Below are 27,500 nucleotides of genomic sequence, written 5' to 3' on the forward strand. Positions count from 1 at the left end.
AAATATTGTCATCTTAGTATTTTGTTTTTCATTTACTAAAAAACTTCCACCAGAAGGGTCTTATCATAACTGTGAGACCTTTAGACCTAAAACATGGGGATGGGGGTAGAAGGATATGACCAGGTGGGGGTTAAATATGATGGTGGAGAGGTGGCAATTGGGTGATCTTAATGTATGGCTTGAAGAGGTTTGCTTATTAACATTTATGAAGTGATGATGATGATGGTAATACACCTATTGATAACATTTGATATCAATGATTCCAACTCGCAATGAAAACGGGCATATATCGTTCTAACATTATTTTTAGGTGGTCATTGAACATCTTTGAAATATGGGATCTTCACCCGAAAGAAATACAATTTCAGCACCAATTTGAAAAGTAGTTAACGGTCTTATGTGATCCTTGGGAACATCTAAATAATATAAAATATTGGATACAGGTATATATATATATATATATATATATATATACGTATATATATGCAGATATATATATATATATATATATACAGAGAGAGAGAGAGAGAGAGAGAGAGAGAGAGAGAGAGAGAGAGTTACGAGGATTTTGGATGTCTCAAAGACATTTTAGTCCATTCGCAGATACTCCATTTGCTCTTTGGTAGAGCGATTTAGTTTAAGCATTTGGAGAGTTCTTATGATCTTATCTAACTCATTCTAGAACTCGAGAGAGAGAGAGAGAGAGAGAGAGAGAGAGAGAGAGAGAGAGAGAGAGAGAGAGCAGCTGCTGCTAGAATAATGCAAACACAGGATATATCATTCCGACGTATATTAATTGGAATAGTCAGTTCCCACAATATTTAAGGATGTTCCATATAGAAATGTAATTAGGAATTCAAATATATCGATGTGATTATATTTTTCGATAACTATTCTCGAAAACGATTGCATTTTTTTAAAAGAATAAGAGATAACCCTTTTCTATCTCTTTCATATATATATATATATATATATATACATATATATATATATATATATATACATATATATATATATATATATATATATATATATATATATATATATACAGTATATATGGTATATGTATACAAGTTTATAACAAGTCTACCGTAAATATTCCTGTCGAATTCAGGAATCTGTTCTTAGACTTGAAAGCAACCCTTCTTCCCTATGATAGCTGATAAGTGAGTTTTTAACACGTGGTTATTTATCATGAATCTATATCAATAACAACGTGTTGCAAACACTAATCATCTGTCATAGTGGAGATGAGTTTATTTCAAATCTAAGAACAGATTCCTGAATTCGACAGGAATATGTACGGTAGACTTGTAATAAACTTATACTCGTCCTGATAGCATGGTTGGTTACAGTCTCTGCAAGCATGGTTTCGGCTAAGAGCATGGATTCGAATTTCTGCCCAGCCAGAAGATGTTATCATAAATGAATTTGTAGTGGATATTCACTCCCAAAGATAGAATTCGATATTAAATGCCATTTTGTTTGATATTTACATTAATTAAAATCAAGAGTGTTAGTCATATATATATATATATATATATATATATGTATATATTTGTATATATATATATATATATATATATATATATATATATATATATATATATATATATATATATATATATATATATATATATATATACACTATACATATATATATATATATATATATATATATATATATATATACATATATCATTATTTTTACTTGCCAAGTTACAACCCTATTTGTTTCCGATCTATCGGAGTCCAGGCATGGATGGCTATATATGAAAGGTCTGGGACTCACTGAGGGGTGTTAAGTAACAGAAGCCTGCATGGTGAGGAGGAGGTATGCTGGCTGATTAGTTCGCCACCCAATTGGGTGAAGCGGGGTCATTTCATTTATAAAAAATACCTAAAGTATATGCTGTATTTAATTGTAGCACCTATTTGGCCCACATTTTGAGGTTCCTTACCTCTAGCATCAGGGGCTTTTTGACCTCTTATTTTGAGGTGCCTTTCTTCGAGCATTTGAGGTTCTTTGACCTCTATTTTTAGGTGTCTTATCTCTAACATTAGGGGCTTTTTTACCTCTATTTTGAGGTGCCTTATCTCTAGAATTAGGGGACTTTTTACCTCTATTTTAGGTGTCTTAATTTTAGCTTTAGGGGCTTTATGACCTCTATTTCGAGGTGCCTTATCTCTAGCATTAGAGGTTTTTGACCTATTTTGAGGTGCTTTATCTCCAGCTTTAGGGGTTTTATTTTTACCTCTTATTTTGAGGGGCCTTATCTCTAGCGTTAGGAGCTTTTTACCTCTATTTTAGGAGCCTAATTTATAGCATTACGGGGTTTTTAACCTCTGATTTTGAGGTGCCTTATCTCTAGCATTAGGTACTTTTTTTACCTCCATTTCGAGGTGTCTTATTTCTAGCACTAAAGGCTTTTTGGTCTCTATTTTGAGGTGCCTTAACTCTAGCATTAGTTTTTTTACCTGTATATCAAGGTGCCTTATCTCTAGCATTAGAGGCGTTTTTTACCTCAATTTGAGGTGCCTTATCTCTAGCATTAGGGTTTTTTTTTTTTTACCTCTCTTTTGAGGTGCCTTATCTCTAGCATTAGCTGACTTTTACCTCTACTCTGAGGTGTCTTATCTCTAGTATTAGGGGCTTTTTTACCTCTATTCTGAGTTGTCTTATCTCTAACATTAGGGGATTTTACCTCGATTTTGAGGTGCATTACTTCTAGCATTTGAGCCTCTTTGACCTCTATTTTTAGGTGCCTTATTTATGGCCTTAGGAGCCTTTTTACCTCTATTTTTAGAAGCCTTATATATACTATTAGGAGCTTTTTGACCTTGATTTTAAGGTGCATTACTTCTAGCATTAAAGGCTCTTTTACCTCTATTTGTAGGAGCCTTATATATAGCATTAGGGGCTTTTTAACCTCTATTTTGAGGTGTATTACCTCTAGCATTAGAGGCTCTTTGACCTCTATATTCAGGTGCCTTATTTATAGCATTAGGGGCTTTTTAAATCGTTTATGAGGTACATTACTTGGAGTATTAGAGGCTCTTTGACCTCTATTTGTAGGAGCCTTATATATAGCATTAAGGGTTTTTTTTACCTCGATTTGGAGGTGTATTGCTTCTAGCATTAGAGGTTCTTTGACCTCTCTTTTTAGGTGCCTTATTTATAGCATTAGGGGCTTTTTGACCTCTTCTTTTAGGAGCCTTATATATAGCATTAGGGGCTTTTTGACCTCGATTTTGAGGTGCATTACTTCTAGCATTAGAGGTTCTTTGACCTCTATTTTTAGGTGCCTTATTTATAGCATTAGGGGCGTTTTGACCTCGATATTGAGGTTCATTACTTCTAGCATTAGAGGCTCATTGACCTATATTTTAGGTGCCTTATTTATAGCATTAGGTGTTTTTTACCTCGATTTTTAGGAGCCCTATACATAGCATCAGTGGCTTTGTGACCTCGATTTTGAGGTGCATTACTTATAGCATTAGCGGATCTTTGACCTGTAATTTTACGTGCCTTCTTTATAGCATTAGGGTTTTTTTTACCTAGATTTTGAAGTGCATTATTTCCAGTATTAGTGGTTCTTTGATCTTTATTTTTAGTTGCCTTATATATAGCATTAGGGGCTTTTAGACCTTGATTTTGAGGTTCATTGCTTCTGGCATTAGAGGCTCTTTGACCTCTCTTTTTAGGTGCCTTATTTGTAACATTAGGGGATTTTTTACCTCTTTTAGGAGCATTAGGAGCTTTTTTACCTCAATTTTTAGGTGCATTACTTCTAGCATTAGAGGCGTTTTTACGTGTCTTTTAGGTGCCTTATTTATTTATAGCATTAGGGGCTTTTTTACCTCGATTTTTAGGAGACCTATACATAGCATCAGTAGCTTTGTGACCTCGATTTTGAGGTGCATTACTTCTAGCATTAGAGGATCTTTGACTTGTATTTTTAGGTGTCTTATTTATAGCATTTGGGGCCTTTTGACCTCGATTTTGAGGTACATTATTTCTAGCATTAGAGGATCTTTGATTTCTCTTTTTAGGTGCCTTATTTAGGGGCTTTTTGACCTCTTCTTTTAGGAGCCTTATATATAGCATTAGGGGCTTTTTACCTTGATTTTGAGGTGCATCACTTCTAGCATCAGAGGCTCTTTGACCTCTATTTTTAGGTGCATTATTTATAGCGTTAGGGGCTTTTTGACCTGGATTTTGTGGTGCATTATTTCTAGCATTAGAGGCTTTTTTTACCTCTATTTTAGGTGCCTTATTTATAGCATTAGGGGCTTTTTGACCTCAATTTTGCGGTGCATTACTTCTAGCATTAGAGGCTCTTTGATCTCTCTTTTCAGGTGCCTTATTTATAGCATTATGGGCTTTTTGACTTCTTCTTTTCGGAGCCTTATATATGGCATTATGATCTTTTTGACCTTGATTTTGTGGTACATTATTTCTAGCATTAGATGCTTTTTTACCTCTGTTTTTAGGAGCCCTATACATAGCATTAGTGGCATTGTGACCTCGATTTTGAGGTGCATTACTTCTAGCATTAGAGGCTCTTTGACCTCTATTTTTAGGTGTCTTATCTCTAACATTAGGGGCTTTTTTACCTCTATTTTGAGGTGCCTTATCTCTAGAATTAGGGGATTTTTTACCTCTATTTTAGGTGTCTTAATTTTAGCTTTAGGGGCTTTATGACCTCTATTTCGAGGTGCCTTATCTCTAGCATTAGAGGTTTTTGACCTATTTTGAGGTGCTTTATCTCCAGCTTTAGAGGTTTTATTTTTACCTCTTATTTTGAGGGGCCTTATCTCTAGCGTTAGGAGCTTTTTACCTCTATTTTAGGAGCCTAATTTATAGCATTACGGGGTTTTTAACCTCTGATTTTGAGGTGCCTTATCTCTAGCATTAGGTACTTTTTTTACCTCCATTTCGAGGTGTCTTATTTCTAGCACTAAAGGCTTTTTGGTCTCTATTTTGAGGTGCCTTAACTCTAGCATTAGTTTTTTTACCTGTATATCAAGGTGCCTTATCTCTAGCATTAGAGGCGTTTTTTACCTCAATTTGAGGTGCCTTATCTCTAGCATTAGGTTTTTTTTTTTTTACCTCTCTTTTGAGGTGCCTTATCTCTAGCATTAGCTGACTTTTACCTCTACTCTGAGGTGTCTTATCTCTAGTATTAGGGGCTTTTTTACCTCTATTCTGAGTTGTCTTATCTCTAACATTAGGGGATTTTACCTCGATTTTGAGGTGCATTACTTCTAGCATTTGAGCCTCTTTGACCTCTATTTTTAGGTGCCTTATTTATGGCCTTAGGGGCCTTTTTACCTCTATTTTTAGAAGCCTTATATATACTATTAGGAGCTTTTTGACCTTGATTTTAAGGTGCATTACTTCTAGCATTAAAGGCTCTTTTACCTCTATTTGTAGGAGCCTTATATATAGCATTAGGGGCTTTTTAACCTCTATTTTGAGGTGTATTACCTCTAGCATTAGAGGCTCTTTGACCTCTATATTCAGGTGCCTTATTTATAGCATTAGGGGCTTTTTAAATCGTTTATGAGGTACATTACTTGGAGTATTAGAGGCTCTTTGACCTCTATTTGTAGGAGCCTTATATATAGCATTAGGGTTTTTTTTTACCTCGATTTGGAGGTGTATTGCTTCTAGCATTAGAGGTTCTTTGACCTCTCTTTTTAGGTGCCTTATTTATAGCATTAGGGGCTTTTTGACCTCTTCTTTTAGGAGCCTTATATATAGCATTAGGGGCTTTTTGACCTCGATTTTGAGGTGCATTACTTCTAGCATTAGAGGTTCTTTGACCTCTATTTTTAGGTGCCTTATTTATAGCATTAGGGGCGTTTTGACCTCGATATTGAGGTTCATTACTTCTAGCATTAGAGGCTCATTGACCTATATTTTAGGTGCCTTATTTATAGCATTAGGTGTTTTTTACCTCGATTTTTAGGAGCCCTATACATAGCATCAGTGGCTTTGTGACCTCGATTTTGAGGTGCATTACTTATAGCATTAGCGGATCTTTGACCTGTAATTTTACGTGCCTTCTTTATAGCATTAGGGTTTTTTTTACCTAGATTTTGAAGTGCATTATTTCCAGTATTAGTGGTTCTTTGATCTTTATTTTTAGTTGCCTTATATATAGCATTAGGGGCTTTTAGACCTTGATTTTGAGGTTCATTGCTTCTGGCATTAGAGGCTCTTTGACCTCTCTTTTTAGGTGCCTTATTTGTAACATTAGGGGATTTTTTACCTCTTTTAGGAGCATTAGGAGCTTTTTTACCTCAATTTTTAGGTGCATTACTTCTAGCATTAGAGGCGTTTTTACGTGTCTTTTAGGTGCCTTATTTATTTATAGCATTAGGGGCTTTTTTACCTCGATTTTTAGGAGACCTATACATAGCATCAGTAGCTTTGTGACCTCGATTTTGAGGTGCATTACTTCTAGCATTAGAGGATCTTTGACTTGTATTTTTAGGTGTCTTATTTATAGCATTTGGGGCCTTTTGACCTCGATTTTGAGGTACATTATTTCTAGCATTAGAGGATCTTTGATTTCTCTTTTTAGGTGCCTTATTTAGGGGCTTTTTGACCTCTTCTTTTAGGAGCCTTATATATAGCATTAGGGGCTTTTTACCTTGATTTTGAGGTGCATCACTTCTAGCATCAGAGGCTCTTTGACCTCTATTTTTAGGTGCATTATTTATAGCGTTAGGGGCTTTTTGACCTGGATTTTGTGGTGCATTATTTCTAGCATTAGAGGCTTTTTTTACCTCTATTTTAGGTGCCTTATTTATAGCATTAGGGGCTTTTTGACCTCAATTTTGCGGTGCATTACTTCTAGCATTAGAGGCTCTTTGATCTCTCTTTTCAGGTGCCTTATTTATAGCATTATGGGCTTTTTGACTTCTTCTTTTCGGAGCCTTATATATGGCATTATGATCTTTTTGACCTTGATTTTGTGGTACATTATTTCTAGCATTAGATGCTTTTTTACCTCTGTTTTTAGGAGCCCTATACATAGCATTAGTGGCATTGTGACCTCGATTTTGAGGTGCATTACTTCTAGCATTAGAGGCTCTTTGACCTCTATTTTTAGGTGCCTTTTTTTATAGCAGAAGGGGCTTTTATACCTTGATTTTGAGGTGTATTATTTCTAGTATTAGAGGCTCTTTGACCTCTATTTTTAGGTGCCTTTTTTATAGCAGAAGGGGCTTTTAGACCTTGATTTTGAGGTTCATTACTTTTAGCATTAGAGGCTCTTTGACTTCTCTTTTTAGGTGCCTTATTTTTAGCATTAGGGGCTTTTTGACCTCGATTTTGAGGTGCATTATTTTTAGTATTAGAGGCTCTTTGACCTCTCTTTTTAGGTGCCTTATTTATAGCATTAGGGTCTTTTTTGCCTCAATTTCGAGGTGCATTATTTTTAGTATTAGAGGCTCTTTGCCCTTAATTTTTAGGTGCCTTATTTATAGCATTAGGGGCTTTGTGACCTCGATTTTGAGGTGCATTACTTCTAGCATTAGAGGCTGTTTGACCTCTATTTTTAGGTGTCTTATTTTTAGCATTAGAGGCTTTAAGACCTTGATTTTGAGGTTCATTATTTCTAGCATTAGGGGCTCTTTGACCTCTCTTTTTAGGTGCCTTTTTTATAGCATTATGGGCTATTTGACCTCTTCTTTTCGGAGCCTTATATATAGCATTATGATCTTTTTTACCTTGATTTTGAGGTGCATAACCTCTAGTATTAGAGGCTCTTTGACCTCTTCTTTTAGGAGCCTTATGTATAGCATTAGGGGATTTTTTACCTCGATTTTGAGGTGCATCACTTCTAGCATTAGAAGCTCTTTGACCTCCATTTTTAGGTGCGTTATTTATAGCATTAGAGGCTTTTTTACCTCTATTTTTAGGTGCCTTATTTATAGCATTAGTGGCTTTGTGACATCGATTTTGAGTTGCATTACATCTAGCATTAGAGGATCTTTGACGTCTATTTTTAGGTGCCTTATTTATAGCATTAGGAGCTTTTTGACCTCGATTTTGAGGTGCATTATTTTCAGCATTAGAGGCTCTTTGACCTCTATTTTTAGGTGCTTTATTTATAGCATTATGGGCTTTTAGACTTTGATTTTGAGGTTCATTACTTTTAGCATTAGAGACTCTTTGACCTCTCCTTTTAGGTGCCCTGTTTATAGCATTATGGGCTTTTTGACCTCGATTTTAAGGTGCATTACTCCTAGCATTAGAGGATCTTTGACCTCTAATTTTATGTGCCCTATTTATAGCATTATGGGCTTTTTGACCTCGATTTTGAGGTGCATTATTTCTAGCATTACAGGCTCTTTGACTTCTATTTTTTGGTGCCTTATTTATAGCATTAGTGGCTTTTTTTACCTCTATTTTTATCTGCCCTATTTCTAGCATTAAGGGTTTTAACTCTATTTTGAGGTTTCTTATTTCTAGCATTAAGGGTTTTATTTTACCTCTATTTTGAGGTGCCATATTTCTCGCATTAGGGTTTTTTTCTACCTCTATTTCAAGGTAATGTACCTCTTGCGTTAAAGGCTATTTTACGTGTTCGTTTGAAGGCTCTTCTTTGCTGTTCTCTTCTTTATGTTCTAGTTTTTCAAGATCTTTAGTTGTTCGGTTTCCTTTGATATTTCATCTTCCACTATCCTTAATTCGTCAATTTCCTTCCAGATTTCATGTATTCTTTCTTAGTTCGCCAGTTTCCTTCTACATTTCCAGAGAAATTTCAGTGCTGTGTCCTCTGTTTGTCAGATTCCTTAGAGAAATCGATGGCATCCATTCCATGTCTTTGTCCATCGTGGCGATGGATAGAGACAGGAATGCAATAAATTTTCTCCGCATACGTCATCATGCTAAAGTAAACGACGAGCAATACAATATATTTACCAATACAATCTGGATATACACAATTCTCACAGTCAGCTCCCTGTTCCAAAAATAGCCATTAACAATGTTCACTGCGTTGTATGCTTAGTTTAAAAAAAAAAAAAAAGATCAGGTCTTCAGAAGTCATTTGAAGCTCGGGGCGGAGTCGTTCAGAACTGCTACGGGAAGATTCTGTTCTGGAGTTATTCAGAACTCCATGCTAAGTCTACGGCTATGTCTTCTGAAGCCTTTTGAAGATCCCGGAAAATTTTCTTCAGGTGCCGTTCAGGGACCTCCAGGAAGAATCCGTTCTGGAGTCATTCAGAACTCCATGCTAAGTCTAGGGCTGTTTCTTCTGAAGGCATTTGGAAATCCGGGAAAATTTCCTTCCGAAGCCGCTCAGAAATTCTGTTCTAGGGTCATTCAGAACTCCAAGTCTATGGTCATTTCTTCTGAAGCCATTCGGAAATTGGGAAATCCATGAAGATTTGTTTCCAAAGCCGTTTCGGACTAGGGAAAAAAAACTCTTCTTTCGTTTCAATAAACCCTAGTAACTCATCATCATCATCAACATCAACATCAAAATCAACATTAACATCAACATCATCATAATAATAATAATAATAATAATAATAATAATAATAATAATAATAATAATAATAATAATAATAATAATTGATAATAATAATAGTAATAATAATAATAAACTACATTATTTGATTTATGTACTTTAATCTGAACGTTCTGAAGTCCTTCAACGCTCGGATTTGCATTTTGAAGGAAAAATTAAGAGACTGAATAGAAAGATGAAAAGATAATTAATACTATAATTTATTACTTTTATTATTAAGTAACGCATGCAGCGCACTCGGCGATTGAACTCGGGCGAAGGGTAATTGACGTTTTCAGCACACCGCATTGAAATAACCGAAGGCTTCGTCTTATTTTTTCAGGTTTGGGATTTCAAACAACCCATTTCCGGTACGAATTAATATCAGAGCCGTTCGAAACAGAAAATACGTCTCGAAAAACGCATTTCACCAGTACTTTTCTGAAAAATTCATATAATGATGTAATATTCGCATGATTTTTCCAATGGAATTATTACTTTCTAAATTTTTTTCGAAGGCGATGGATGTTACTATGTGTATATGTTATGTTTCTACCAATGGTTTATATATTTACACTCACACATATATATTTATAGATTTATATATATATATATATATATATATATATATATATATATGTATATATATATATATATATATATATATATATATATTAGTCATCCCTATCTTGAGCTTTTAATTCAATACATCTCTATTCATCATCATCTACTTCACGTTCATAGTCCTCAGCCATGTAGGTCTGGGTCTTCCAACTCCTCTAGTGTCTTGTGGAGCCCAGTTAAACGTATATATATATATATATATATATATATGTATGTATATATATATATATATATATATATATATATATATATATATAATGAATAGACAACGTCTCATCGGCGTCCAAAATTGAGGACAGCTTCTCCTCGGACAGATCGTCCTGCCGATAGTTTTCAGGACAACAGCAGAAATACATATACTTTTCTCCATTTATTGTTTGGTATCGACATGTGTTTCGGATTACTTCGCGACCCTTCTTCAGGACTACATTGAGTTTAGGAACTACACTTTAATATAAAGGTTATGGTGGTGAAAATTTGATGTTGGGCATAAAATATTAAACTATCAGCACATTGTTTACTCAAATTATCTGGTTCGGCGTCAATAACCTTAGATGTCAGGATGACAAAAAACTCCTAATCATTCAGTCAATCAATCAAATCATCTGGGCAAGTCGCCCACTTCCAAGCGAACCCCCTTCCCTGGTGACGATTGCTCAATGCTCAAAGGTCCGAGTCTAGCTGGCTTCACCCTTCCCAAGGCAAAATGAAATATTTCCTTAGCCTTGAATATTCGTATTGTTACGATTTTATTTGTCGTTTCATGTCCTGATGTCCAACACCTTAAAAGTGTTCCCCCGGTAAGTGTCAGACAAATGAATTATTTGAATAAATTTCATATGCAGAAGGTTTATACATATTATTGATGCATTTATTCATCATGAAGACCAAGGCGAGGAGAGGCGCGAAAACCAAGGAATTGTCACGTGATTGAGGACAGCTTGATACGCCTAAGCCGACAATATAAGCGTACAGTGAGAGGTTGGCCGGTCTCTTCCAAGAAAGTCACTCAGTATACAAGGTCTAAGGACCTACCTTAACTTGCCGGACTCGAGGCGAACAACAAGTCGTAACTGCACATACATCACCTGAAGGATGGCGTATATTCTGGACCATTTGGCAGCCGAGGAAGTATGGGAATTATTTTATCCCTTAAAACGAAGGACGACAACCAGAACTATTCCGCACGCACATGAAAGACTGTGTGTGCTTAGCGTGACGACCCAGAGTGACCACGGCGATTAGTACATCGCGCCAGCCTTCCACCCACCTAACGGAGGCTCATACTTCTGCGACGGCAGACGGCCTACGATTGGTGTATAGGCCCAATTAAAGCAAGGAAACATCTGGTTCTTCAGCCAGTTTCAAGACTTCTGAATTCATCGCTACAGATTAATGTAAACTCTTTTTTAGTGTGATTGCATTGTACGTGACTGTTCAACTTTCTTAAGTCCAAGTAAAGGAACAAAAGTGGCATAGTGTATCCCTCACCCATGTAACTTTTCTTAGAATAAATTCCTGAGAGAAGTCAATAAGTATTGATTATAAGATGGACTTAAATGCACTTAAAAATTAGTAAGTAAAGGTAAATAAAATACTAGATAATTAATAAGAAGATTTATTGTGAAGCTTTATTACAAGAAAAACTAAGGAATCATCCCACCGCTGCAACAAAATTTGTGATGATGTTAGCTTGTTTTGCTTGTCACAGCTCAACATCAAAGAATTCGAGATCAACATTATACTTGCTGCAGTTGTCTCCAACTGGTCCTGCTGTAAAATTTAGGACAGAAAGGATCACGATATGACATTGAATGGGAAAAGGATTTTTGGGCATCATCAAATCTTCACTCAATTTCAGGTAGTCGTCTATCCATTACTGGATAACAAAATGAGTTTTGTACCCTTCCTGTTTTTCATCTTCACACACTTCTCTATGTCAAGTTGTTTCCAAGAGAACATCACCCTTTAGATGCCTCGGTAATTTATGTATTCTTTGCTTAGCAGGTGAAACCTCAAAATTATGTGTCTGGGAGATCACAATCCCCTTTTCCCAAATCCATTGTCATGCTACTTCTGAGCGCTCATTCTTTCATTTCTGCTGAATACCATAAGTCATTTGGGCAGCTGCTGACAGGTCCAAACACGGTGACTGAAGCATGTCTGACACCAGCTTCGTTTTGTGCAAAATAGGGGTGAATATCACTAAGCATAACATAAATAGAAATAATGAAACACCTGAGCCAGAACCAAGAGTGAAAATAAAAAAAGACGTAAAGAAAGCATTAAAGGGCATGGGAAGAGGCAAAGCGACAGGTGAAGATGACTTAACAATTGATCGAATAATAAATGGAGGATATAATCATAATAGTAAAACTTGCTGAACTTTATACAAAATGTTTCAAAGAATACTCTATACCTACAGCTTGGAAAAACTTTATCATTATATTAATTCACGAAAATGAAGGCACAAAATACCTGAAAAATTACTGCCCAATACGTTTAACCTCAGTAATATATAATATATTTACAAAGATCATATTAGTCCAGATAGAAAGTCAGCTAGACTTTAATCAGCCAAGAAATCCGGCAGGTATTTGAAGTGGACATTCAACAACTGACCATATCCATGTAACTAACCATTTTATGGAAAAATCAACTGAGTATGAGAAACCCCTTTGTATGGCAATTATAGACTATGAGAAAGCATTTTGGTTTAGTCAAAACTTCAGCAATAATGAAAGTCATTTAAAAGCAAGGAATAAATTAATAATATGGAGATATCTGTACGGGAAATACAGCTCTCCTAAAATTATAAAAAGATAGTGAGAAAATTTTGATTGTGAAAGGAGTTAGACAGAGAGACCCTGTCTCTCATAAACTATTCACAACAGGCCTAGAAAACTTTTTAGAAATCTATATTGGGAAAATGTAGGAATTGCAAAAGATGATTAAAGCCTTAATTGAAAAAGCAGAAATGTAGGACTGAAATTTAATATGAGTAAAACTAATATAATGTTCAATGAAAATTAAGATAGGCAATAAATAAGGATTATAGATGAATCTCTAGAGACTGTTAATGAATGTACATACTTAGTAAAGTAAGTGTTTTCCCAGGACATGAGACTGAAATTAAATGAAGGATAAGCATGAGATGAAGAGCCTCTGGAAACAAAATAAGATTATGTAAAGTAAAATGCCACTTTCTCTAAAAGGAAAAGCATTTAATCAGATAGTCCTACCCGTATTAACTTATGCATCAGAAACTTGAAACCTTAGGAAAGCCTTGAAACAATAGCTAGTTACAACTCAAAGAGATATGGAAAGAGTAATGAGGGGAATAACACTAAGAGACAGAAAAGAACAACATGGATATGAAAGCAAACTAGAGTAGAGGATATTTCAATAAGTAAGAAAAGGAAATGGACATGGGTAGGTCATATAATGAAAATGGCAGATAAAAGATGGAGAAAAGCGATAAAGAGATGGATCCCTAGATATTGCAAACGAAGCAGAGGAAGGAAGAAAAGAAGAAAAGTTGCTAAGAAAATTTGCGTGTTCAGACTGGCATAGATAGGGCATAAACAGTCGGGAGTGGAAGGACATATCTGAGTCCTTTGTCCTCCAGTGGACTAGCAATGGCTGAGGAAGATGATGATGATGATGTGTATATATATATATATATATATATATATATATATATATATATATATATATATATATATATATAAATTGATATTGTAAAAATACCAATTGTTTTTTAAGGACTAATAAGATCCTATGTTCAACATGCATAAATTGAATGTTGATGTATTATTCTGTCAATGCGCTTTTTAGATTGTAAGAAAATATGATGAGACCTTTTTGAATACTAAGCCGCATCAGCATAAATCTTTGTTTAACTGATACGGTCACTTCTAATGCTGATATAAGAAACCTTGAACAATGCACTTTTCAAGAAAACTCAGAAGTTGCATTCGTGCCTTCAGCATGAATTGTTTTAAAGATACCAGCATTAATGATGAATTGCTAAAGTTTGTCGCCTGAGCTTGTATACATTCATATATCACTTGCGTTTATTATCAATAACAAATATGTTTTTTGCACTACGTGGATTAATCTGTTCTAACTATGTATTGAAAAGTATACAGTGTGACGAGATTGTGTAAATGTATTTTGTATGTATTAGAAGTTTCATTTAAGTTAATATGCTTGACAACCAGTACAGTGGAATTGTAGTCAAATATATTACCAGTTAGTTAGTGAATAAGTTGTAATCGACGTATGTTTGAAATAAAGAAGTAAACATTAGTGATATGAAATTATATCTAGACCAACCTCTTCTTTTCATCTAGCATTAATGAATTTATCGCTTGACGAAATTATCTGGTTACCTTTATTTCAGAATACTATATTTAATATATATATATATATATATATATATATATATATATATATATATGTATATATGAACACCAAAAATATATACAGTATTTACACCATGGCTTGTATCTGGGAACCAGACATGCAATATTATATATATTATAACTGGCAAGTTAATCAACCTCTCGAATTCCAAACTCACTTACTTGCTTTCACATTAAAACTTATATTTTAAAATATTAATACACGAACTCTGAAGCAGTTAAATAACTCCCAGACAGCAATATGTATAACACTGAATATCCAAAGGTCTCTTTAAGTACACTCAAAACTAAACTGGGTAATTATTATTACGAATAGACTTACTATGGTTCATTAACAGGATATGTGCATATACTATTCTAAACAATGGGGATTGGACTAATACACTCTATAAGAATGAATATATTCTATATAAATTACAACACTTTGAAAGAATTTACATAAATCAAATAAATCACTCGAAATATTAAGTTTAAACAAAACTTAGATTGAGACAAAAATGTTACGATCTGAATTACTTGACTTTAAATAATAAATCTGAATAAACCTTCGACTAAGAAAAAGAAATAACATGTATGAAAATTATACAATCACTTGTTTCACTTGAAATTAAATCTGAATACAATATTTAAGGTTGACACTTATTGAAAATAGATAACCAGATCACAATACTAGAACCTATCACCTTCCTACAGGGCCGTTTACAAAACTCCAAGAGAATTTTTATAAGTACTCACTACACACGGTATATGTGGGGCACAAAATCACTTTGGAGAGGACTCACTATAACTAATGAACACTTTGAAAACAGAGAGGGAGGGGAAGATGGCTGTTTTAAGGCTGGAAATCTCTATCTATCTATCTAACCCTGGTGTCACCTTATATATGAAACTTAGTAACTTCCAGAAACTTCCCAAAGAACTAGGAAGCGTGGGAGGCCAGGCAAAGGCGTCAGAGTTACCAAGTATTGCCCTCTCGAATGATTATTCACGCAATAGGGACACAAACTCTTTCAGTCAGCTAACTCCGCGTACACTTTGTCCCTGAAATAAAAAAAAAAAGATAACATCCTATCTCAAGGTTTTTTGCAAAAATTCCAAAGCACATGGTACCCAAAACAATTGCGTATTTTCTCTCAAATATGACGCAATACCTCATAGATATATAGAAGAACATTACATAAGCCCTTGTTCATATTTTATATGGTCACATAACACTCTCAAACAGTTTACGTAAGACTTTGAAACAATAATATGTGAGATAAAAAAGTTAATTCTTAAAAATAATATAAATTAACGGTGAAAGTCTTAAGTAATTTACATAATAAACTTATGTCTACACGAGAGGAGCTTATCTTACGAGCTAGCTATTCATCTTCAATGCAAAAATGAAATATATGAAATATATATAAATAAATCATGAATAAACTATTGTATTTACTCTACACTAGATCAGCTTCGTAAGAATATATATATATATATATATATATATATATATATATATATATATATATATATATATACATACTGTTTATATGTATGTATACACACATATACTATATATATATATATGTGTGTGTGTGTTTTGTGTGTATGTGTAATAATAATAAAGCACTAGTCATCTATTATTTCAAAGCAATTATTTTTTAGTTTTCTGTAACTGCTTGTTTTCAGGGCTAGATTTTTTAAGGAATAGACGGAAATGATTGCAGTTGCTCTCCATTTAATCAATATTTGCCGATAGTTGTTTTAAGCCATTAACTAATGGTTCTTATCAGGACATCCCTATGAAAATTGATGGTGATAAAGAAAGTATCCTTGTATAATGAGACCGCATTCAAACTAATAAGACCTAGAAAAAATCTAAACATCTAAGACGACATATATGAAATTCTTATGCAATTATTGAAAATAATACCTTCAATAATTAAGCTTCAAAATCCAGGTGAAGTTCTAAAGTATTGTATTGGAGAAAGATTTTGATTCCCACTGAATTCCAGCAACGCCAGTTCCTCTTGCTGGAGGTGAGGGCACAAGTCTGAGAAAACTTGGGTATTCAACACAGGCCGATACAGTTTGATGGTCACTGCTTCAGCAATCATTAGCCACCCATAGTCACCCTCTTTGTTAACAACTTGTGAAAATGATAAGGTCATTTAACCATTATGTGACAGATAGCGTCACCATATGTGCATAATACCCTCTGTTGTCGCACTGCTGATAGCGTCTATTGACGCATTTGTATTTTGTATGAACCACAAAGCAAATAATCACGGTCTTTTTGGTGTATATGACAACAATATGATTTAATCTACTAATTAACAAACCTACATCTTGTGTTAAAGTGAATGTAATATAATTGCAGACCTTAGTCACCCATCCCTTTGATTCAGCCTTGAAAGCATCAGAATGTAGCTTGCCTTGGGTATCGTCTTGCTAAGTGACGTCCTTTAGATGTTGGCTATCATTATCCCGATGAGGACTATGTTTTAGGAGCTGAAAGTGAGCGATGGCTGTGATATAAAGTGATTTGTATGAAACAGCTGGAGGAGAGGAATGTGATTTTAAGTAAAGGAAGTGGAGTGCCAAAAGGAGCAATCGGTAATACACTGAAATACCCAAAGTGACCCTTACCCCATATGGTGCTTATGACTGACAGCTCTAATGTTGCAGAAAACCCGAGTTCTCAAAAGGATAATGAAGATTTTATCTATATTACTTGATTCCATTAGCATTAGCTAGAATTCCTGTGGATTTGTATCTGTCTTCGTTTATTTAGTTATAGCATTACTCAGTCTATTTTTAGGTTGACTTTATTTTTTAAGGAGTGAAGGTTGTATTGTAAGAATAGATAATCGAAAATGGGGGTGCAATTCAGGTCAATATTGCCATCCAAAATTAGTCCCGACTTCAATGATGTTACATAAAAATTACTTCTTTCTGATGCCCAAAGGTTTTTCATTTAAGAGAACTTTCTTGCAGATGATTGGACCTAAGGAGACACGTAAAATTCAGCAAGCTACAAAAGGATTATAAAAGGAATATTTGTATTACAAGAGTGAGAGAGAAAAAATCTTTTCCAGAACAATCCATACATTGTCCAACTACCCATGCAAGAGCCGTAGAGGTTTCGGGGAATAATATATCATAACTATTATGTAAACAATTTAGCAGTCGATTACAATGTGATATGCATATGCAAGGGTGGGGGGGGGGGGGTTGCTTGGCAAATGTGGGGCAAATTCCATGAAGAGGGACACTTGTATGTTCTCTGATGATAAAGATATTAAAGGTGCAGAAACTCATAAAAGGGGAATGTTTGGTCACCATATCCACGACTATACGTGTTGAGCAAGTGTTGTCTGATGTGCACACACTGCATCTGTCTGAAGTGCAGCGCAGTAGTATGTAGCCTGAGTTACCATCTCACTACTTTAATCAGCCTTTATGAATTATTTTTGACAACATATAATTGATTGATAGAAAAACATACGTATGCATATCAAAAGATTTCATGCAAGTTTGATTATGACGTGATTTACATTAACACCGATAAGTTAAGTGTTTAATCTGGCTTTAATATGGTAACATGTACAGAGACAGAGCCAGAAAGGTGCCATGGTCTCAGTAAACCCGTCACCTCCCATAGTTCGTAGTAAATTGCACAGTTTTAATTGAAGGTGTATCATTTGGTAGAATATAAAAATGCATTTCATAAACCAAGTTCATTTTGTTAAGAGTAATCCTAAAATCATATCTGACAAACATTGTTTGTCAAATATAGTGCTATATAGTTTTTAGGATTGGGAGAGTGGAGACTATTAACACTGAGCACTCCTTGATACAGGAGTGAAAGGAATGCCAATCACAATGTAGATATTTAACTCCTGCAACGAGTAATGTAACATGTAATACAAAAGAAAATGTCACGATGACAAATCAGCTATAGCCTTGTTTTAATTAAAATAGTTTTACCACAGCTCCTGTTCCAAAACACATTATCAACTTTTAGGATCACCTTGTTTCCTAACAACAGTTTTCATCTTTCAGAATCCTGTAAAGGCAGACAAGAAGTGCAGCTGAAGATACTTCTCATGCAATAACTGCATATGACCTGACGGAAAATATAACCAGCATGAGTGACGGCATAAATAGTGATCCTCCTCCTTATTACACAGCTCCTGAAAAAACAAAATTGGATCCCATCGATGATGACTTGGATAGTGATGTTGGTGTGAAAAGACTATTGGAAAAATCATTGATAATGATCAACAAGGCGGATTCATGTCTGGGATACTATGATGTGACTCTCAGGGATGGCTCGTCGGGCACGATTGTCAGAACAGTTCCAGATACCCTTGCGGGAATTCAATCTGACCTTGCCAAAGAAAAATCGTCTAGCATTTTGGAGACAAGTCCTCTTGTTCTTCCAGTCCTGCCAACTCCTCCCCTTCCTCCTCCCATTTCCCCTCCTCCTCCTCCTCCTCTTCCTCCACTACCACCATTAACGCCACTACCTCCACCTTCTATACCACAGATGTGCAATGAAAACCAGTGTAAAATTCTTAATGATAAAGAAGAAATTGATAAAAAGATTTTGAATAAATCGAACAAAGGAAGTGGTGTTGTATCGCCTAGCATCCAAAGACCTGGAGGACGTCATCACCTAATTGACATCCATGGGCTGGCCATCTTCCTCCGCCAGTCAACACGCTGCCTCTCTTGCAAGGGAGCGTGCTGTCTTTACGTCACTGGAGCCATCTCTGCACAACTTGGAGCAATCACAAAGGTAAGGAAATTCTTTATGGTTTTAGGTTTCTCTCAATAACTTTTAAATGGATAACAATCATTTCACTTTCTTGAAAAGATTTTGAATGGGTAATATCTTCATAAAAATCTGAGCATAACCCAAGCTTTTGGAAATACAATAAACTATTTGAATTATTACAATCAAATTTCAAACTATTCAAATTTTTCACTAATCGAGTTTACAGTTTACAAATTTACTTTAGAATCACGGATCATCAGTAATATTAATCAAATATATAAGCACAAATCCCATTTGTTTTCATGTAAATGTTTACTGGAAAAAAATATGAACCTTTCAATAGTGTTTTAGAGGAATTTTATCGGATTTTATAGTATCATTAAAAGAATTTAAGAGGTTTACCAAAATCACTAAGTCCTATATCTAAACTTGAAACAGCAACCTAAAAGAATTGATTTATTCCCAAATGATTTTCATTCTAACATGCCTGGAATTGGAGTAAGAAAATATCGAAGTCGGCCAGACATGACTGTTAAGAGTGGGAATTTCTTTTGATTGTAATATTCATTGTGCTGTACAAATCGAAAATTATTATTTGTTAACATTTTATTTAACACAATTGCTTGTTACTAATATATCTTATTATTCCAGATGACTATCGATATGCAAAAAAAATTCCAACTAAATCTTCCAGGTCATTAATTATAAAATCAAATAACAATAAAAATCATCAAGCACTTTTTGATATACATTTATTTGCCGTTAACAACAAACATTATCAGTCCATTGTGTATCCTCATATCTAAGACAATGACTTTGTAATGTTCTATAGGAAAGTTTGGAATGATGGCATTAAGGAGATCTGCATAAGTAAGCAATTTATGAGGAACTTTGACGAATCACACTAATATTACTTACTTTGTAAATGTAGCAATCACTAGTAGAAGTCATATGTTATTTCATGCATGTGTACACAATCCCACGCATAAACCCTGTATGTATATATATATATATATATATATATATATATATATACATATAAATATATATATATATATGTATGTATATGTATGTATATATATATATATATATATATATATATATATATATATATATATATACATACACATGTGTGTGCGTATGTTATTCATGTTCAAAAGACTGGCAAGAATTACAAATTTTAAATTTTGAATGGAATGTACGTATATATATATATATATATATATATATATATATATATATATATGGATATATATATACACACATATATATATATATATATATATATATATATATATATATATATATATATATATATATACAGTATATAAATATGTAATCATATCTGCTCATATCTGCTATGATAACAATTTGATAAAATTAACTATCTAAAATAACTGCATCTTTTTTTATTACAAAAACTTTGTCATTTTCACCTCCAACATATATTGAGCTCTACTTAAGATTACTTTCGCTTTGTTCCATAGATGTCCAACCTCAGCAAAAAGTAATTTCCTCACTGTATTTAACTTGAATTCAAATTCATCAAAGAACCCCATGAGGGTATGGGAATGAAACTCATTGGGCTTATTTAATAACTTTTTATCTATAAGGAGTAGTTTGATAAACAAAATTCCACAGTTCGGTAGTTACAGATATTTTGCATGAGCCTTTCTATTCCCAGTTTAAATTGTATTTTCATTCTCTTTAACCAGGTCAAGATAACATGCCAGGATTGTAATTACACAGCGTCTCAGTCGCTACTCAGACCTAGTCAACCCCCAGAAGATATGGCCACATCTCAGATAATGCAGTCATCTGAAACTCCGATATCAACTCCGCCATCTGAAACCCCAAGTCCACGTCTGCTTACGTCCCCCTTGGACCTCCTCACACCAAGTGATCCCAGTTATCTTCTGAGCAAGAACTCTAAGAGGACTGGAAAGAAAACTTCAAGGAAATGTACAAAAATATCTGGGAAACTACCTAAGGAAGATTCCATGTCACAGAAACGGTCAAATACCTCGCCTTTACCTTCAGTACCATTTCCTTTGAGTTCATCCCTAAGGCTTCTAGATAATGTAATGGCCAAAGATCTGTCATCACTACCTATTAAAAATGCTCTGTACAGTTTGCCTTCAACTCTTGCAAAGGACCCGGGGAAGTCTACAGAGTTAAACACCTCAAAAGATGATTCCAAAGCCGAATGGGTTACGAATGATTTTCCTTGGACTAAGAAAGAGAGTTCGCCCTCCCCAGAAAGCATCTTACCAGACATCCCATGTGATGCCAGTAAATATTTTATATTATTTTTCTAAAAAAAAAGAAACATACACCCATGTATATATATATGTATATGTATATATAAAGATATTTGTGTGTGTGTATGTATGTATATTATGCGTATATATACATATGTATATGCATGCATAAATATATATACTGTTTGTGTTTATAAATTATATTTATATATAAGAATATTTATGCATTTAGGTATATATATATGCACACTGATTGAAATCACCAGTGTTAGTGATAGGTATTCATATATGTACTGTAGATATATATATATAAGTATATATATATATATATATTTATATTTATATATATATATATATATGTATATATACATATATATACACACGTATATACATATATGTTATGAATGTTATATATATATATATATATATATATATATATATATATATATATATATATATATATATATATACATATACTGTATATTTATAGATGTTTACATATATGTATGTATGTGTATATATATATATATATATATATATATATATATATATATATTTATCTATATATATATATGTATATATACTGTATATACTGTCTATCTATCTATGTAATATATGTATATATATATATATATATATATATATATATATATATATATATATTTATCTATATATATATGTATATATACTGTAAATACTGTCTATCTATCTATATAATATATGTATATATATATATATGTGTGTGTGTGTATATATATATATATATATATATGTATATATATATATATATATATATATATATATACGATGGATAGAAATTGTTTAAAGAAACAATCTATCTGAGGATAGGAAATTTTGAAATATTCGCAAAAAGTTTAATTGTACACTACGTAGGTTAACGTGAATGAATGAGCAACAGAATGTTATGGCAACATGTACCATAGAACTTTTATATGCCTCTCCCTAAACTTACAGTCTTTTGTAACATGTACCTCTTTTCAGGTGTAAGCAACTTTGAGAACATCTGCGGTGATGCTTCATGCTGTCCAAATGATGTGGAAACTTCTCTGTGCCCTGTGACTGGTATTTTATCGCCTATAATCACAAATCTCGCTGCCACTAAGAAACTGAATAGCGACTCCTTCCAAGAAACACCACAAGTCAACAATTTAGTCAAGTTGGAAGAATTTCCAGTGAATGTGAAAAAGGACATTAACCCAAAGACGACGAATAACCCTATTCATAACTCTTATCTTGCTGAACTGCTTCAGTCAGACAAAATTAACACACAATCACAAATCATATCTCATTGTTCCTTATCCTCTTCTCAGTCTGGAACATGTAGTAGTTCTTCTTCCATCCCAATACAACCACCATTGACATCATCTGTTGAGAACAAACTTCCTGAGTCTTCCCTTCTTAAATTTCTTGATTCGCCAATAATGGCTCCTTCTTTGTCCTTTAATTCTAATATTTTTCCACAAATGACAGAATACAACTTTGATAAATCACCCCTGTCAAGAGAATCAGACGTAACTTCCTCCTTGAAAAAGAAACTACCTGAAAACATTGAGCAATCGCTGCAGTTAGTCAGAAAGTTGATCTATAGCGTTAAAATACCCCCACAACATAACAATCCTTTGAAAACCAATATGAAAGAAAGGGATGCCAGAATTATAGATGGATGTGACAGCACATCTGAAGGGAATGATAAAATAAGATCCCTTTTATCATTTCATAAAAGCAGAGAGGACAATTTAGATCTCAGCAAATTTATAAGCGAGCGTTATATGGAGTATTTACAAGAGAAGTACACTACTACTTCTGAAGATGACGCAAATACTAATGAACAGAATGACAAAGATAATAATAAATCAGTCAAGAAACACAGCAATAAAACCAAATATCCTTGCTGTTGCAGTGACACTAAAAACATATGCTACAAAAAACAAAACCTGTCCCAAATACCCACTGAAAACCAAAAAGAGGAAGATTCTCTATTCATCTCTACTAAAACCGAGGCTGATAGAAGGAGTCAAAATTCCAAATCGCCAACAACTTCTTTACAGGAAAATTCCTGCGACAGAAAAAAATGTATCAAAGACACAACACTTAACATAAAACGGCCAAAGATCACCCTAAAACTAAAAAAACTACATTTTACAGAAAGAGGCAAACAGAAGCCTAAACATACACAAAGGCGAATGCGAGTTGCTTCAGTTTCTTGCCACTGTTGCTACAATAGAGGATACCAAAAACGGGGATTGAGGAAACGCTCACGTAGGTTCTCACAATCATTTATTGATAAGGAGACTGAATTACATTCTTCAGAGGCACAAAGTTCTAGTCACTCGAGGTGCAAACACCAAGAAAACACTGATAATGGTGATGTCGACGATATTTTAGATGATTATTCCCCAAGTATTAATACACTAAAATCGGAGGAGGATGCCAGTTCTCGTAGGGAGAATGTAGAGAAGAAAAAGGGGAAATCAAAGCACATAAAAACCTGCAAGAGAAGGAGACACGATAGTGAAGGTACAGAACAACCCAAAAAGAAAAGCTGGAGAGATATTGAAAGCCTTGAATACCAAGCAATGGAGATGTGGATGAATCATGAAGAACTAAGATGTAAAAGTGCAGATAAAGAGTACCGTAGTGGGGATTCCCGTCAATGTAGTCCTGAGTATGCGAAGGATTCCACCAATCGGGGGAGATTTCATGACCTTTTGAAAAGTGAGAATGATTCATCTGATTCTGAAGATGACAAGCTTACTATAGACTTAGGACACTGAAAACGAATTGCTCCGGTCGTGTCACACAAGCTCTTTCTCATGAAAAGGGGAGAACTCACTTTCTGTATTGAGATATGACATTATGATAGACTGCATTTGGGCAGTCAGTGATGTAGAAATATTACAGAGTGTTATAGGAAAGTATTTGTTTACACAAAAGTAGGCAGTTACCACTGTACTTACTGTAAATAGGAAAAGTCCTACCCCGTCAATCATTTTAAAAGAACGGGGCTAATAAATAAATACCAGCGTAACGACAAAAATAAACTTTCTGTATTTTCACCTCCGCATACGGTATGCCCCTGAATGACAATGATAATTATCGTGTGTGCATATGCATCCCCATAACCACACAGAATATCAACAATCATCCTGGCAACCTAACGGTTACTTATCTTATGAAAAGAAGAACTGGTAGGTTAACTGAAGCATCTTAAGCTTTCCTATCTCTTTCCTTAGTGAGTTTTAGAAATGTGAAGAGAAGCAGAATTTGATTCACATGAATATATAAGGAGTTGAATTGTCCATATTTAATGAAACTTTCCTCAATTCATTCCCTTCAAGCAGATGATTTTGCTTCCGTGAGTAAAAAAGGTGATAAACTGAATGAATATTAAAAGGAAATAATTAACGTTGCTCCAATACAAACACTGTTAAAAAAATGATCCACTTGAATGTAATTCAAGGCACCAAGCTCTTTGATGATTGGATGAAAAGGCTTGTGAAGTAACTACATTTATTTATTTCATAAACAAATATCTAGTATGCCGCAAAAATGGTTTCAGATCCCTCTTTACATGCATATCCCTCTGTTTCTGAAGCCCACTTGAAAATATCCAAGATAATACCTCGACAGTAAAGCACACTTGCAACACTGCATTGTCCAGCCATTTTCTTCCTATTCTTCGTGCATTCTTAGTTTTCTATTCTTTTCTTCATGATGTTATTGATTTCCCTTTTATTTTTATAACTTTTAGGTTTCATAGTCTCCAATAGAAATAACTTCAAGACGCTTAGAATTACAATGAAAAATCAGCGGATGCTCATCATACAAAGAAAAGACAGTCCTAAAAACGAAGCGATAAAGTAGGCGATAAGCCTTTTGGCATCACACAGGAAACTTTACTCTTTAGAGACACCTCCTGTTTAAACAGTCATTAAAATAATTTTCCGGTCATAATGATAAATTAATCAACTAATTTAACCTGCATCGTATAATGGATACCACAATGCAATAGAATGATGCAATACTAAAGGATGAAGTATAAACAATACAAGGCAACAAATAATTGTTGCACCTTCAATTGCTCGAATATAGAAAAGAGAAAACTCATAGATACATTGCATGTTTTAATAAAACCTCGTGGCATTAAAATAGTATACAAAAAATCCTGAGTCTCTTCCATTACCAGTCTTAATGTCTTACTTTCACTCTACAAAGTCACCATTACTCTCAGATTAATATCTATAGATTGCTTTGCAAGTCTTTCATAAAACTTGTCTACCTTCATTAACAGCCTGCTATAAGACACACCTTTATCATTGTAGAATTTCATTCTCTTTTATAAACAAAACAATATTCATATTCTACCCTTGAGATGCACTTATCTATGTCTATATTGTACTCTTAAGAAAGTGCCTAAATTACTCTTTATTACCAAGATGGCCCAGCATCTTTTTTCAGCAATATTTCGCCATTGTATAAAGGAATTTATCTATAGATTCCTAAATTCATATATACAGTGAATATACTGCAGATTATGCATGTGCAATATCTTAAAATGTATAAGCGTCATACGCCCTTTTCAATAGAAATGGTGGTTCCAACAACTTCATTTCCATAAACTAAAAATTCTTCCTAATCTTTTGCACACATCCTGCTACATTCATTACTCCAACTACTCTGTAATCCAGTTCCTTTTTCATACCTTCATCATTCAATAGACTTACCAACAAATACTTATACAAAATCCTGACTCTCCACTTCCAACCTCCATATGTACATCCATTGCTTCATATTTCTGGTATCCATTTACAGTCCTACCGTAACTACTACTCACATTTATTGTTGATTCAACTTTATTCTCTAACAAACACTTGTAGAGTTTTTCACTAATCTCAGCAACGTATCCCCAATCACCACTATATCATCAATAAGCACTGTTTAATCCAAACTCCATGCACAAACAACCATGTAAAAATACCATCTGTCTCAGTCCGTTTTATTTTTTTATTTTTATTTTTATTTTATTTTTGCATCAAAACTCTTGCTATTCCTCGCTACAAACTCGAACACATTTCACCTCGTCGTTAAAATATCTTATTGCTCTCACCAAGTAACTTTCTATACCATACATTTTCAACACTACATAGCCTTAATATCGACTATTTTTTTTTTCATTTTAAACTGTTTGATATCATATAACTGTTTTCTAAAAGAAAAATTTCTTTGGTTAGACCCATCCTATTCTTTCCAAAATGAACCTTCTCTCAGCTATCCTATTAGAATATAATCCTATACAATACTCATTCCTTAGCATGCCATCTTATTATGAACCGATAATTCTTAGTTATCATTATCTATATCATATTACCTACAAATCGGTTTTAATCAAAGTGTAATCAAAACTTGTGCAATTTTCATGGCTAATACATTAAATGCTTATTTCAGGAAAAACTCTCGAAAAATTCTCTTTTTAACTCGCGTCATGTAAAACTTTCTGCTTAAATACACCTACCACATTCAATAGTTGTCAACGACTCAATATTGATATGTCAACACAGACCACTTCAAGGAGATATCTCAGTGACAGTTAAGATCAAGTCATCTTAAGTGCTACTTGGATCAATATCATTAATGCCAAAGACTTGAAGAAAATGAAAAACATTCCGTTAAAATCATTCCAAACAATTGAGCACAGAAGCATAAAGCAAAGTCAAATACAATTGATCTCTAGTCAGAATAAGTTTAAGATTTTAAAAGCCTAAAAGATTGCGTAATTAGTTATAAGTTTTCACATATCTTAAAAGTAAAACGTTGAATTTCTCATTTTATGAATTGACCTTTCTATAAATAAGATAGTTTATTAAATTCATTT

The 27,500-nt window shown here is 33.9% G+C and overlaps 1 protein-coding gene across 1 annotated transcript in view; it reads left to right on the forward strand.

Annotated features, from left to right (window-relative positions):
* Positions 1 to 27,500, forward strand: part of LOC137645722 (uncharacterized) — a 40,797-nt gene that overhangs the window by 12,042 nt on the left and 1,255 nt on the right. Inside the window, exons 2-4 of the mRNA XM_068378606.1 lie at positions 18,629 to 19,367; positions 21,062 to 21,638; positions 22,610 to 27,500. The exon at positions 22,610 to 27,500 is cut by the window's right edge and continues 1,255 nt beyond it. Of these exons, the coding sequence (XP_068234707.1) occupies positions 18,714 to 19,367; positions 21,062 to 21,638; positions 22,610 to 24,402 (3,024 nt within the window). The 5' untranslated portion in view covers positions 18,629 to 18,713 and the 3' untranslated portion in view covers positions 24,403 to 27,500. The remainder of the gene's footprint in view (positions 1 to 18,628; positions 19,368 to 21,061; positions 21,639 to 22,609) is intronic.

Source organism: Palaemon carinicauda, chromosome 8, assembly GCF_036898095.1.
Source record: "Palaemon carinicauda isolate YSFRI2023 chromosome 8, ASM3689809v2, whole genome shotgun sequence".
Taxonomy (NCBI): domain Eukaryota; kingdom Metazoa; phylum Arthropoda; class Malacostraca; order Decapoda; family Palaemonidae; genus Palaemon; species Palaemon carinicauda.